This window comes from Embiotoca jacksoni, unplaced genomic scaffold (assembly GCF_022577435.1).
Source record: "Embiotoca jacksoni isolate LCO1_2020_lvr unplaced genomic scaffold, fEmbJac1.0.p SCAF_9, whole genome shotgun sequence".
NCBI lineage: Eukaryota > Metazoa > Chordata > Actinopteri > Embiotocidae > Embiotoca > Embiotoca jacksoni.
The window spans coordinates 4,852,780-4,866,570 of NW_027185447.1; the positions used below are offsets into that span (position 1 = coordinate 4,852,780).

Here is a 13,791-nt window from a genome sequence, read left to right on the forward strand (position 1 = left end):
TGTTTCACCCTCAGCTAAAAGAATTTCAAACACATTTCTCATGAATCAATGGTTTATGAAGCGAAAGACAAACAGCAGTTTTGCATCTAATTAAAGCAGATGCAGCGGTGCAGATTTTACCCTCGTTGCCTTTCGCACACATGATGACTATTTTAATGAGGACTGGAAATGGGAAGATTCTAAGTATGTGGTCACAGAAAGAATCTTTATATCACTAACAGTTATATAACTGTGATTTATAGCATTGACAAATGTGGGAAATTAATTAATATCATCTTGCTATCAGAAAGGTTTTCGCATTTTAGTGCTTAAATCCCTTATTTAAAATCAAGTTCAGTTTCTGATGACTAAAACACAGATGTATCAGTCTCCAAATAGTGTACAACCAACACACTGCCAGTCTGGATTTGTGGTGTTCATATGAGAAGATAAAATACTTTTGTTTTACTTCAAATTGCAAAGTGGAGACATTCAACTGAAGATACTGTAAGTACAGTACAAAGCCAAACCAGGACACACTGACTCTTGTGTCATGTGATATTAGAAGTTGTGCAAAAGCGGCTTTGAGTAAAAAAAAAAATGTCCTTGTGTAACATCAGAAACACTAATCAACTAGTAAACAGATAATTTAGAATTTCATAAATATTTAGAAAGAATTGTTGTTTGTTTACCCCCCTCATTATGGGTCAATGGTCAGAGACTCAGCAGGTGGAAGAGGTCCAGGGTCCAGCTCAAAGACCCTTCAGGCCTCTTTTGTACCTTTGTGCCTCTGCTCTGTTTTTATACATTTGGCATGAAGAAATCACTAATATACAACTTGTAGTTTTCAGGACGTTGGAGCCTGCGGTTGGTGTTTGTCTCCATCTATTGGGAGAACAGAGGCAAACACAGGATGAACTGTGATGTGGACAGAGACAAATCAACTCACATCGTTTTAACGTACGAGTTAAATGATGCCCATAATTATAATGCCATGGCATGTAGCCACTAACATAATGTGGGTCTATTTTAAATACAGATGAACAACAATAACTTGTTGGTCTGGGTAAAAAATACAAATGAATACATAAATATGACACTGCATTACATATTGTTGCGTTGTTGGAAAAAAGTTGCCATTGTTCACAAATCTTTATGCTATAAAACCAGACGCCTCTACTTTTGTAAGCGGAACTACTCTTTCGGAACATGCGGGGGAAGGATATTTTGATCGGACTCGGGTTGTCGCCTACATCTTACAGGGTTGAAGCTGCACTGGTGAGTATTTTCTTCGCTTCACTGAGCTCTGCAGCATCACTGTATGAGCCTGTCAGCAGATAACTACAAATAACACCGTTAAATACCCTCCGTCGCGTCACAGTTTCACGCGATAAAAGGTGAGCTGTGAAAACGTGGCGCTTTAGAGGCCCGGCCGGCTAACGTTAGCCGCGCTGCGCTAACATCATCCAACAACAATCGCCGCTGACGAGCGAGCGAGCAGGACGGGCTCATCAGAGCAAAGCAGCAACTTCCTCAACGCTGACGGGCGCTTCTTTGTGTCTTCTTCATTTCTTTGTTCCCGTTTTTGTTGTTATAAAACGCAGTCGTCACGGGCGTGGTTGTTTTTTTCTCTCTCTCTCTCTCTCTCTCTCTCCCAAAACTCTTGAAAATGTAAGTTAACACAAAGTTAGTTCAGCCGACGCGTGTTACTGGTGTTAAACCTGATAATGACGTCATCATATCTTTAAGATGGAGATACAAGGCGCAGAAGGGTGAAATAACTCGATGCGTTTCGGTCCTCACTCAACCCTCTGATATCACGTTCAGATGTCGGGGTTGAGGTTTAAACCGGTGTCACACCACATCTTGAAGTGTGTGGGTGACGTGTTGTTCCCCTTCTCAGAGTCTCCGCTCCCAGCTGTGAATGAACTTGTAGGTCTCCTTGTCTTGAGGGCCACGAAGTCCCTCTGAACTCCGTGTTGGCTTCAAGTCTGTTACGGCTTCGGACGAGAAAGTCCGGGCCTCCACGGATGAAGCTGGAAATGTGGACTCTTCAACGCGAAGTGGACCCGGGAGGAGAGGAACTCGGAGATCGACTGGCTCGGACGCCTTTCCGCCGGTCGCTGTCTCCTCAATCGAGTTCTGTCAATAACCATCGCTGTTGGTGTCCTCGGACCTCTTCACACCGTACCTACGATGACCGTCGCTCCAGCTTTCATCTGCACGTCCTCAACTTTATTCAAGAAACCAAGAGACAAACCACATTGTTGTATCGTCGCTTTAAAGAGAAGCCAAAAGTTTTGCCATGTGGTTTATACCATTACAGCTCCCGCTTTATTATCTCCGGTTGTGCGATTAAACTGTTGTTGGGATGTTACAAGGATGCTTTCTGGCAAAATGTAGTTTACAGAATATTTGCTTAAATTTAAAAATGTACCTTCATTTTGCAAATATGTACTTCACTGCATACTTGCCTTGTAATTGTATCCCGTAAACTTTCTTAATTGAAATTCCAGAAAATCTGCAATGTGCACAGATGAAGTCATATGTGCCTTTTAGAAGATGAGATGATTTTACTCACATCATCCACTCCGGTCACTAAAAACTTCACCTCAAAACCTTTCAAGCAAAGTCACAGCACTGAATAATGACAACTGTATTTACTGTACTGATCTTTCCCCTTTCAGAGGTATAATATTTAACTTTTACATCGTAAAATTTCTAAAAACGACTAAACCTGACATATTTTATTGTGTTATGTACTTGGATTATCCCAAATATTTCCAACAGTGTTTAAACCCAAACAAAGTTGTAATTTTAGGATTGTGGCCTCGCTACAACGTAAAGCGAAGCCAAAGGTTGATATTACTTAGAAATTGTGGTTAAATTGTTTTGATCGAGAGACTCGACGTTACAAACTGTTCCTCCAAATCTGTGTGTGATAAAACCATTTTGGCACATGGTCGAATCCACGAATTGAATTGTGGATTTTAAAATCAGAGTCGCTTGCTGGAGTTTGTGTCGAGTTACTTTGTTTCTCTTTTCACCAGCAGGTGGAGGGATGAGTCTCTCCCCTGTGATCGGCACGGAGGTGCCAGAAACAGCTAACGGGGTCGCGACACCTGTTGCTTCGGAGAACGGCCCGCATGTTCCAGCCTCGATGAAATGTGGGGGGAGCAGGTTTCCTGGTCCAGCGGAGGCCTCGGTGGACGGGTCCGTCGGACACGCGGAGAACCACGTCTATGTGGAAAACAGAGTTTACGGTGGCAAAGGCCACCTGGACACGGAGACGGACATTAATGAGAGAACATCTAGTTTGTCGTTACACAGCCCCCAAATGGCGGACCCCCCCCTCGCCAACTCAGAATCAGGGTTCAAAGACACAGACACTCCTGAGGCCTCTAAGACTGTGGATCCCCCCGACACAGTTCTTCTGTGGGACGGACAGTCCAAAGTCTCGTCTCAGCGAGGAAGACCTGTCCCCACAGACAGACGGCAGACAGAAGACGGAGGCGCCGACAGCCGAGAGGAGGACGAAGACGGAGAGAAAGAGAAACAGGATGAGGAGGAAGACGAGAAGAACGAAAGCAAGTGGAGGAATCAGCATTCAGGAAGGAGAGCAGACGCGGAGGTGAGTGGACTGTGGGATTATTTTTCTGACATTTCAGCTTTATTAGATTCTGTGTACCAGACTGTGCAGCGGACATCATGGGAGTTAGAGAGAATAACAGTCAACAGATGTAATGAGCACGATGGCAGCTAAAGCCAGAGCAAATAAATGTTCCTGAGCCATCGGAACGTGAACTTTAAACAGAATCTCTGCTGAGACTTCGTTGTGCTTGAAATGAAGTGCAACACGCTGACAGTCAAGATGACCGCAGCTTTCCTGGTGGAAAGTGAGACTGACGCTGTCAATCAAAGAGGAGAGTTTCTATTATAAGGAGACGTGCGGTTCTTGTGTTGGTTTCAGAGATGATGATGATGATTTCTGCAGCAATGTGACTTGTCTTTTTCACTTCCTCTTCTTCACGTCCTCACCCACATTTGAAGCCTTCACGACACTACTCCTCCTCAGCCCCTGGTCCGAGCACCTCCTCCTCTTCCTCTACTCCACCTCTTCTTCCCTCAGAGGACGCCCCCTGCCCTCCTCACATCATGGCCCAGGTCTGGGTTCGCAACGTACGGGGCATGCAGGACAGCAAGAGCCTGGACGAGATCAGCCAAGCGTGTGGAGGTAGATATCTGTCAAAACAGGTTTCATCATGTGTTTCCTGGAGTTTGGGTTTTTCCTCTTCTACTTACTTGTCTCAAAAGACAAATACATGCAAAACCTCTTTCAGTAAAGCAACAAAATTAATGAAATGTTGTGGAATCGGTAACCGTATCAAGCCGGGCTTCCATATGTAAATCTGTCTGCAGTTATACTATAAGCTGCTAATATTGACATGTGGCTCACAGGTGGCTCAGGGGCCCGCGGAGGAGGCAGAGGCGGCCAGTCAGAGGGCCGACGGGCCACGATCTCCTCGGCTCTGGAACTAGAGGGGACCGTCAGCCATGAGGGAGATCTAACTCACTTCATCACCAAGAACCTGGAGCAGAAGATCAAGATGAGCTCCAAGCCCAGTCTGGACTGCAGTGACTGTGAGTACAGGGTTGAAGCAAAATGTATTTATTCTTTTACCGATGGAAGTCATGAGCCAATAAGTATTTTATATATATATATATTTTGTATTTTCCCTCTGCAGAAGGAGGTGTTAAATATGGCCTCTGTGCAGGTTTATAGTGTTTTTATAGGCATTGATGCTGAAACTGCAAAGACAGACTCGCGGCCAGTTTTCCCTGCAGCGGCAAACAGACCCAGTCAGCTGTTATTCATCATTTATGCACAGCTCTTGCTCATACAGACCATAATACCTAATGGGGGAACTGATGCACTAACTTGAGCAGATTAATTGCTGTGTCTGTTGTCTTACTATTTTATAGACTTGCTTACATTAATCAACTCCAGTGGTCATACAATGCAGCAGCATTATGATCGCTGTCATCTTTTATTCATCCATTTCTACTGCTGTTTCATAAATGCCTTATCATTTTTTTTTAATTCTTTTGTGTACTTGGGAACATGCAGTAACAACAGTTAACGTACAGTATAAGTCTGGTACATGCAAAGTTTTTTACTAAGTCATCAGTTTATTGTTATTATTTGGAGCCCTGGCTCAATATATATATATATACACTAAAGATGACTATTAAGAGCCACAAATGTGAAACTGATATCGGAAAAGCTGATATTTTGTGGTGTGACGCACACTACATCCCCATGACGGCTATCGTTGAAGAATAGTGAAGACAAGTGTGGAAATAACAAAATTCAGATACGAAGACACCGACACAGTGCAGAGGCGGAGAGAGCGAGTGCGGCCCGAGAAAACGCCACCCATCACCTGCTAAATTCTGATACTAATGGAGCCCACACTGGGTTTCTGCTGTGATTCTATTGTACACGTGATCATATTCTGTCTATTTTGGCTGGGAGCCACGCAGCACGTCGGCCGTGTGGCTGCTCTAACCTGTTAAACATGGCCTTTTTCCTATCCGCTCAATAATCTGTTCCACACAGGGGAATAAACATTTACTCAGACGAGCAGTGACACCGGAAAATGTGCACTGAAATGTGCATCAGCAGCCTTTCTGATGGCTATCAGACCTTGTTCAACAGCTTTCTCGCAGCTTGTCTGGTGTCATGTTTGTATCCACCTGGTCTTCATCCGGCCCATCCTGTTCTAGTTTCTAGACATTTTTCAAAGAGTAGGGCATAACTTTTGTTATATTTTCCTACATTGAATGACCTGGTTGTTTTATATAATGAAGTACAGTTAGTGGTGAGAAAAACCTTCCTTCAAACGTACAGAATACTTACTGGCTTTCTCATTTTCCCAGAGTCCTCTCTGGGTGAGAATATTAGCTGAATAATTAAATGGTGTTGAAGACTCACACTTTGCCCCGGCCCTTTCTTGTTCCTGGCTCATTAAATTAGCCTCCAGCTGTGTTGTAAGGAGGCATCAGACAGCCGACCCCAGAAACTAAGACGCATACTTTTTCTTGAAAGGTCACACGTATACAGCTATTTCAGAAATAAAATCATCTCGATGAGTTCAGTGGGTTGATGTAGTGGAGGCTGTCATTTCGCAGTTCACCTGAGGAAGACATTGAACCGCTGCCCTTCACTCAGTAACCCCTCTGGATGAGGGTGTCGGCGAAACTGGCCACTCAATTTAAGCACAGGAACACAGTCAATATGCCCTCTGTGGCAGCTCATTCCCTCTACCTGCTGATTCAATTAAGATGGATGACTCACAGACTTTGTTTAGACTGCAGGGGTTTATTACTGAGGCCCTGCCGCACATGGAAACTCTTTCAGAGACAGAAACGTGGTGTTTTTTTTTTTTTTTTTTTTAATCCACTGACCACCTGTGTTATGTGCTGTCCAAGATTTACAGACTCAAGACACAAGTGTTCTTTTGGTTAAGGGCGTAATTTGTTTAACTTTCTGAAGACTGTCTTTTTACAAGAGCAGGTCTTTCTTCAAATGAAAGTCATTTTTTAGTTGCTCTCGTGTACGGTGTGTTTTTCTCTTTTAACATAATGTCTTTGAGGTAGTCACTTTTAGCTTGTATATGTATACAAGAAGGTTTGCGTGACTCTCTGCCTTTCTCTATCTGTTTGTGTGATCAACATGCACATCTATGTTGTGCTGAAACTCACTTTGGAGATTCTCCATCTAATTTAATAATCGTTTCTCACTAGCGGACTGTTCAGGTCCCATCTACCGAAGCCGAGGGTTGTCACGGAGACCAGCGGATATCCCACCGATTGATCCCACTGTCCTATTGGACCTTCAGAAACACACCCAGGAAGTGGCGCACAGTGTGGAGATGATGATGCGGAGCCTCAATGGAACCATCCAGAATGTGAGTCTTGCGCTCCTGTGTGTCTATTTACATTCATCATTTGTGTATAATAATTTTATTGTATGTCGATACATCGCATGTGCACACAGAGCGCTCTTGTCTCTTGTTTCTGCCCTCTTGTTGTCTTTTGTTGGTGTCTGTGTAACTGATTGATCTTCCTGTCCTTCTGTCCGTCCATCCATCCAGATGACGGCTCTGAGTGTGGGCTACATCCAGACCTACAGGGACTCGGTCGACAGCCTGGGAGAGTCTGTAGACATGAGTATAAAGGTGACGTATAGTGGGTTTGTTCCTTTCACAGGGAGCAACAAGTGCATGATTGTTCTCTGGGGTTGTGGATTCTGGGAAATCATCATTTGTTTCACTACAAAATGGTAATTTTATTTATGGTTACAGATTGATGACGGCTGAACTTTCATATCGTCCACATATATCGCATCTTTTCTACATCTCTTGGACCCATATGTTGCTTTTATTTGTTGGATATTGTTTTATGATCAATGTGGATTATTTTACTGTCATACAGTCTCGCAGAATGTGTTTATAATGTATAATTTGAAACATAGCTGTCTCTTGTTTGTAGAAAAGCATCAGCAGATAAGCAAATGAGCACTTTAGCGTCATCTCACCAAAGCAAATCTGTATTTCTGTTTAAAAAAAAAAAGTCCCAAAGTCTTACAGCGGGTCATTGCCTTGTATTTTTTGCTTCCACAGGGCATGTACACGCTGATGGCTCGCTGCGAGGAGTTGGATCGTTCCATGCAGCCCATACACACCCTGGCTGCACAGATCCGCGACATCAAACGCACCCTGGACGCTCTGGAGGCGATCTGCAAGTAACACCACCTGCCAGTTGCAAAGATCCAACTTCAAGCGCATCCTGAACAAGGATGTCTGCAAGAAACTCCACCCCTCTGCAGGTAGCACACACACACTGCAGCGAAGATTAAGCGCACCCCTGGAGTCCTGGAACCATTGCTACTAGGCATGCTGGATGATTGGCACTCATAGTTCCTCTGTTCATCGTCTGAAGATGACCATGTTTGTGTCGTGAGATCTCAAATGAATTGTGCTTGATTCGCTCTCGGGGCTGAGATTTTCCTCCTTCTTTTTTTTTAATTTTTTTTTTTTTTTTTTTAAACCATTTCCTCAAATCAAGTTGTCAAGAAACCAAATCTGAGAAATGTAACCCCCTTTGGAGACACTTGTGCCCTGGACACACACACACACACACACACACACACACACACACACACACACACACACACACACACACACACAAACAGATCCTTGAAGATAGTGGGATAGATGTCCTCTTTTTCCACTTTCCAGTCTAAGGAGCGTGTTCCTATCCGTCCAGCCTGCTTGGTTCAGATTGCACTAACCTCCTCACTCCACTTGGAGGCGATGTTTCTTTCTCTGTCTCTGGAGAGGCAGGAATAAACTGCTCAGAAGACAGTGACTTTTGCACAGGAAGAGAAAGTCTATTTTTTAATCTTATGCAACAAAGATCAGATTCTTTCACTGCAGGCTAAATTAGAGGAGTTGAGCTTCATGTCTGTCTTTTTTATATGTTTATTTATTGGGTTCCCTCAGCATGCATGCTTGTTAAAAACACTGCATCTCTGTGTCATTGGGAACCAGTGCGGTCAGTACTGGGTACTGTGTTCGTACTGAGAGTGTTTCACTTCATCCACTCAGATTGTCTGTCGTTTTAGAAGGTGTCAACTTTTTAATCCCAGGTCTGCTTCTCTAATTTAAAGCCACCACCGTATCACTGGAGCTGAAACCTCACTTTTCTCCTCGATGTCAGTGCAATCTAAGATGATGGAATAATATATTATGTAGCCTTCACCATGGCTTTTGATATTATTATTATTTTAATGGAATGATATTTAAAAGCTTCAGGTGCTTGAATTGATTTGACTTAAAGGTGCCATCATTAGGAAGGGGTATTGATTCCAATCACTTTCAAATTCAAAGTTCAGAATTGATTTGTTTCCTGATTTTTCCGGAAAATGTCTTTACGTCAAATAAGTGAGCAACGCTTTTGTTTCCATAAGACTGTGTGAAGCACACGTTAGAGGTTAACTTGTTAACACATTTTCTGGTAATCAAACTGTGATCTCGCCAGGGCATCATCATCATCATCATCATCATCATCATCATGATCATGATCATCATGCATATTTAAAAAAATAAATTAATTACCGCTTTGAGCACATAAAATGAGAAGCCTGCTCACTATTTCATCTGCACTGTTTGTGTTGACAAGGCGTCAGCCTGATATCCGGAGGCAGCGGGGATAGATAGTGTCGGCTACTCGGCAGGAACGGACCGAATAAAATGTAACTTTGATGCCTCTGTATCTTGCACAGATAACCTCTCATGAACAAACAAACACAGACCGGAGGCTCAGATTAATGTGTCGTAGCGGTTGGCGATACGGCCCTAAAATATTCACCCATTTTCTGCCGTATATCCGGCGTCAGGTCATGGCGGCAGCACATTGTGCAAGTTACCCGAGACATCCCAGCAACGTTTTCCAGCTCCTCCTGTGGCGTTCCCAAAGCAGAAGAGATGTATAATGTTTCGAGTGGGTCCACCCCGGAGTCTCCTACCAGTCGGACCTTTCCACAAAACCTGCTGCAGAAGTGGTCCAGGAAGTATCGAAATAAGATGCCTGAACCACCTCAAGTGGCTCCTTCTGACGTGAAGGAGAAGCGGCCCTACTCCCGAGTTTCCTGGAGGTGAAGTAGTTCCTCACCGTAACTTTAAGGATCCCAGTGGATGAAACTCATTTCAGCTGCTTGTAGCCACAATCTCATTCCTTTGGTGATTATCTAAAGCTCACGGCGATAGATCGGGGTCAGAACATAGATCGAATGGTAAATTGAAAGCTTTGCCTTCTGCCTCAGCTCCCTCTTCATCAAAACGGCCCGGTACAGTGCCTCCTTCTCTGATGATGCGACACCAATCTGCCTGTCAATCTCCAGCTCCATTCAACCCTCACTCGTGAACAAGACGCCGAGATTAGATTAGATCAGATTAAACTTCTTCACAGCAATCCACCGTTTTCCGGCAGGGATCGTGGCCTCAGACTTGAAGTTGCTGACTCTGATCCCAGAACGCTCGGTTGCTAAGCAACCCAGCACACGCTGAAGGTCTAATGAAGCCAACACAACCACATCTTCTGCAAATAGTAGAGAAGCAAAACCTGAGACCCCCAAAGCAGCCCTCAAATAATATCATGATATTTCAGAGTGTTTCTGCCATAATTCTTGACAGATATCACAAAATGCTGAAACATTTTCGAACATTGATTTTAAGAACATACGACTGTAACATCATAAGTTTTATATGTCAGCGTGAACGTAACAGTTTGCCTTTATATATTTACTAAAAACTAACATTTTGCTGTCTTTTGTTGAACATCTGATCTTTTGTAATCAAACACCTTCAACACATCTGAAGTCTCTTACTTTGTGGAACTAACTCCTCCACCGCAGAGGAACTTTCAGACATGCTCGTTGTTGCTGGGTGTAAGTTATGCACGTAACGTACGTCAGCGTTACGCTGCATATCAGGAGGACATCAGCACGTCTAAAAGTCACAGCATTTCCATTAACACAAGATGAATTTTCTTTTTCAGATTACAAATTATGATGATGATACTGGTGTGTGCAGAGTCTTTTTTTCAGTCAGTGGCCATGTTGCTTTAACATCGGTAGCTTTAAAATAATAAAAATGTAAGAAAAAGAAAACAATATGTGTTGATAATTCCATTTCCAATGTGTAGCTGCTTTACACGATCTGTAGCCCGACGTGAACTACTTACCACAAGTATTGACTGCATGCACCTAAACTGAGGAAAGACGAGAATGCAAAGACTGATTTTGGAATTTTAAGAATCGATCTCGGCTCATTCAAATAAAGATTGCAGTTAATTGAAAAATTGATTAAACCATTCAAAATGAGATAGATAGGTACATTTTTCATTAACTCCCAAAGCCATTAAAAGTCTCTTTCATTTTCTGGCATGTGAGCGGTCATTAATTAAATTGTGGTGCTTCAGTTTCGATTCAACCAAGTTAAAAGAAACGATTTATGCATTAGAAGAGCTCAGTTTAATAACACACTTTGAATCCATGAAACTACACTTGAAGAATGTTTGTCGGTAACGTTGGCAGCTTCGGAGCTAAATTAGCTGCTGAACGTGGTGAAAGCTTTTGGCTGCAGATATAGCGTCTACTCTTGTGAGATGGACGATACCTTAAACACCCTGAATTGACTACATTTGCATTTGAAGTTTGGAAAAAGAAAAAACTAAAAACTACATTTAGATTACTTCTTTTTTTTCTTCTGATTGTACCAGAGAGTCACAGAAATTAAACAACAGGTGAATTGTTGCGCAGCACCTCCAAGCTTTTTTGCTTCAACATGGGAAATTGGACACTTTTTTTTCATAAAGAAGAGTTAAATCTGGAAAACGTCACTGGATGGAGTCACAGCCTTTGGATGGGAACTAATGTGGACTCGTATCACATTTAACTGATTACGATGTGAGTATTTATGAATTTACTTAACGATAAAAGACGATTGTTGACTGCACCCACCGTCGCCAACGTGAAGCTGCATGCTGTCATGAAACATGTATTGTGGTATTTCTTTCATTACACTGGTTGGATTCTTCTAGTTAGGTGTACAACAATTTCACTAATACTCCCATTAGTTATCAAGGCAGAGAATGTAATACAGCCTTCAGTCCACAGGTTTTCTTCACAAGGACAACAACAAAAATCACAGGTTCGGTAATAAAATACATTCATGTTGTCTTTTGACTTGACTCCTGACTTCCTGCGTGGCGGTTGGAGACTTGCACCGTCTTTATAAGGACTTCACAGCCTTTATACTGTCTCGTGAGCTCTGTCACGTGACCGGTCTCAGTTGACTTGTGCTCTTTCTCATGTCAAGGCGATGCCTGGCGTTACAATGACAAGCTGCCCTCTAGTGGACTGGCAGATGTATTACAAGCTTTGCCATGACACTGATTACTTGTACATTTACGTATTATTTATGGCAGTATGGAGTAGTGTTGGCTTTCTTAAATTGGACATCTCAGACCTTCTTATCACTTGTATTTTCAGATTTCTCCAAAACAACTAGTTTTTGAGATAATGAATCCACAAAAAGAAGCAAAATTTTATAGCAGCAATAAAGCAAGCAAGGTAAGTACACATGAGAATCTTGGATATAACATGGACGCTAAAACCTGCAATAAATTGCATGTGTTTCAAAGTGTCAGCTTTGGAAGTGGAACTAGGAGCAGCAGTGTCACTCTGCCTTGCCTAAACTGTCACTGCATGTTAATGTCTTCACCACGATGGGCAAACATCATGCCATTGGCTTCACAAAAAAAAAAAAATCGCTTATTTTGGTTCTTTATGTAAAATCTGCTCTCTGTCCTCTTTTCACTTTCCCTCAACCTTGTCAGGAAAAGACTGAACAACGTTTGGGCAAAAACTTCAAACGGCAAGGACAGCATCATAAAAATATAAAACCTCATTCTAAAATTTGAATTTATCCAAGTGCCGCTGATGATTTCTTTGACTTTGGTCCATTTTCAATTACATATGGGTTTACATTTGCAAATGATCACATTCTGTTTTTTTTTTACATTTTCCACAGTGTCCCAACTTTTTTGGAAACGGGTTGTAAATCCTCTCTAGGTGAACATTAAAATGTCCAGAAACTGGACGTTTGGAAGTCTTGGTTGACGTTTAAGGTGAGAAAGGATTCCTGAAATGAGACCCTTCGAGGCTAAATGTAATTTTCTTGTTCGTTGTATATATAAATGTATGATTCATTCATTTTCTGCTTTACAATCAGATGCACCTGTGTAAATATGATCTCTTTCTGAAAGGATTTGGATACCTTTCGTTGTGAGTGTATATTTTATTGAAAATTTATAAATAAATGTACAATAGCTGCAAAATAAAGCAATGTGTTTTTTTCAGCAGTGTAGCGTGTCAAGGAGCACTGATGGGTGAGGGTGGGAAAGAAGCAGAACACACTAACCTATAAAAATATACTGTATATGCAGTAAACTGCATGTTGACTGTTGTGGCCTGTTACATCAAGTGTTCCTGTAAGTGAGTCAGCAGTATACCAGGACCCTAAAAATTAAGCACATGCATGGAATTCAGCCATCATTAATTTTTTTATTATTTACAAGTGAGCTTCTACAGTGACATTTCAGAGGCCTACGTTAAAGTGGTGTAGTTTCACCAGAGGTCAGGCAGAGGAGGCCAGAGAGCTCAGAGAGCAGATAGGCCTTTCGAAGACAACGTGAACATTTGCCAAATCTGTAGACTAAAGATGACAGATGTTCATTTTGTTTGACATATGCATTTGAATTCCCTACGTTCAAACGTTTAACTGACCCTCAGTGCACAAATTCAATTACTTACGATCAACAGTTCCTTAAGGCAGATTAAAAGTTCAGTTTACCCAAATCACAAAACAACAACAGTTTCACTGACCTCTAGTGATATCTAGGAACACAGAGTTTCCTGCTGCCACTACAGTCCAGTAAAGGTGAGTGTCTTACTTAGGTTTGAATTATCTATTCACTATTTTCACTTTCATTGAGATGGTACTTGTGATTTTTTTTATTTTTTTTTTAAATTTTTTAAGGTGAACTGGTCTTTTAACCTGACAAATCTACAGTATTTAACAAAAAGAGAAATCTGAGTATGTTAGGCCTTAACATGCAGATTTCCATGACAGATTTAACTTTACTGACATGTAAATATTAAACCTGAATGTGCAAAGACATACC

The 13,791-nt window shown here is 42.1% G+C and overlaps 1 protein-coding gene across 2 annotated transcripts; it reads left to right on the top strand.

Moving 5' to 3' along the window:
• The first annotated feature begins 1,190 nt into the window (after positions 1 to 1,190).
• Positions 1,191 to 12,972, top strand: borcs6 (BLOC-1 related complex subunit 6). 2 transcript variants are annotated; one of them, XM_069141016.1, is made up of 7 exons: positions 1,191 to 1,257; positions 3,030 to 3,610; positions 4,030 to 4,213; positions 4,438 to 4,620; positions 6,787 to 6,950; positions 7,137 to 7,220; positions 7,665 to 12,972. In XM_069141016.1, the coding sequence occupies exons 2-7, from the start codon at positions 3,041 to 3,043 to the stop codon at positions 7,788 to 7,790; spliced, it is 1,311 nt and encodes a 436-aa protein (XP_068997117.1). In that variant the 5' UTR covers positions 1,191 to 1,257; positions 3,030 to 3,040; the 3' UTR covers positions 7,791 to 12,972. The 2 variants fall into 2 exon arrangements, with proteins under 2 accessions (XP_068997117.1, XP_068997118.1); XM_069141017.1 differs by having other exon boundaries at positions 1,224 to 1,257; positions 3,033 to 3,610.
• Positions 12,973 to 13,791: the final 819 nt, after the last annotated feature.

What these genes read in the sequence shown, in the direction of transcription:
- borcs6 (XM_069141016.1), top strand. Translation starts at nt 3,041, where the DNA reads ATGAGTCTCTCCCCTGTGATCGGCACGGAGGTGCCAGAAACAGCTAAC. An exon ending in GAAGGAGAGCAGACGCGGAG is followed by an intron (nt 3,611 to 4,029) that starts GTGAGTGGACTG and finishes CCACATTTGAAG; the next exon opens with CCTTCACGACACTACTCCTC. An exon ending in TCAATGGAACCATCCAGAAT is followed by an intron (nt 6,951 to 7,136) that starts GTGAGTCTTGCG and finishes CCATCCATCCAG; the next exon opens with ATGACGGCTCTGAGTGTGGG.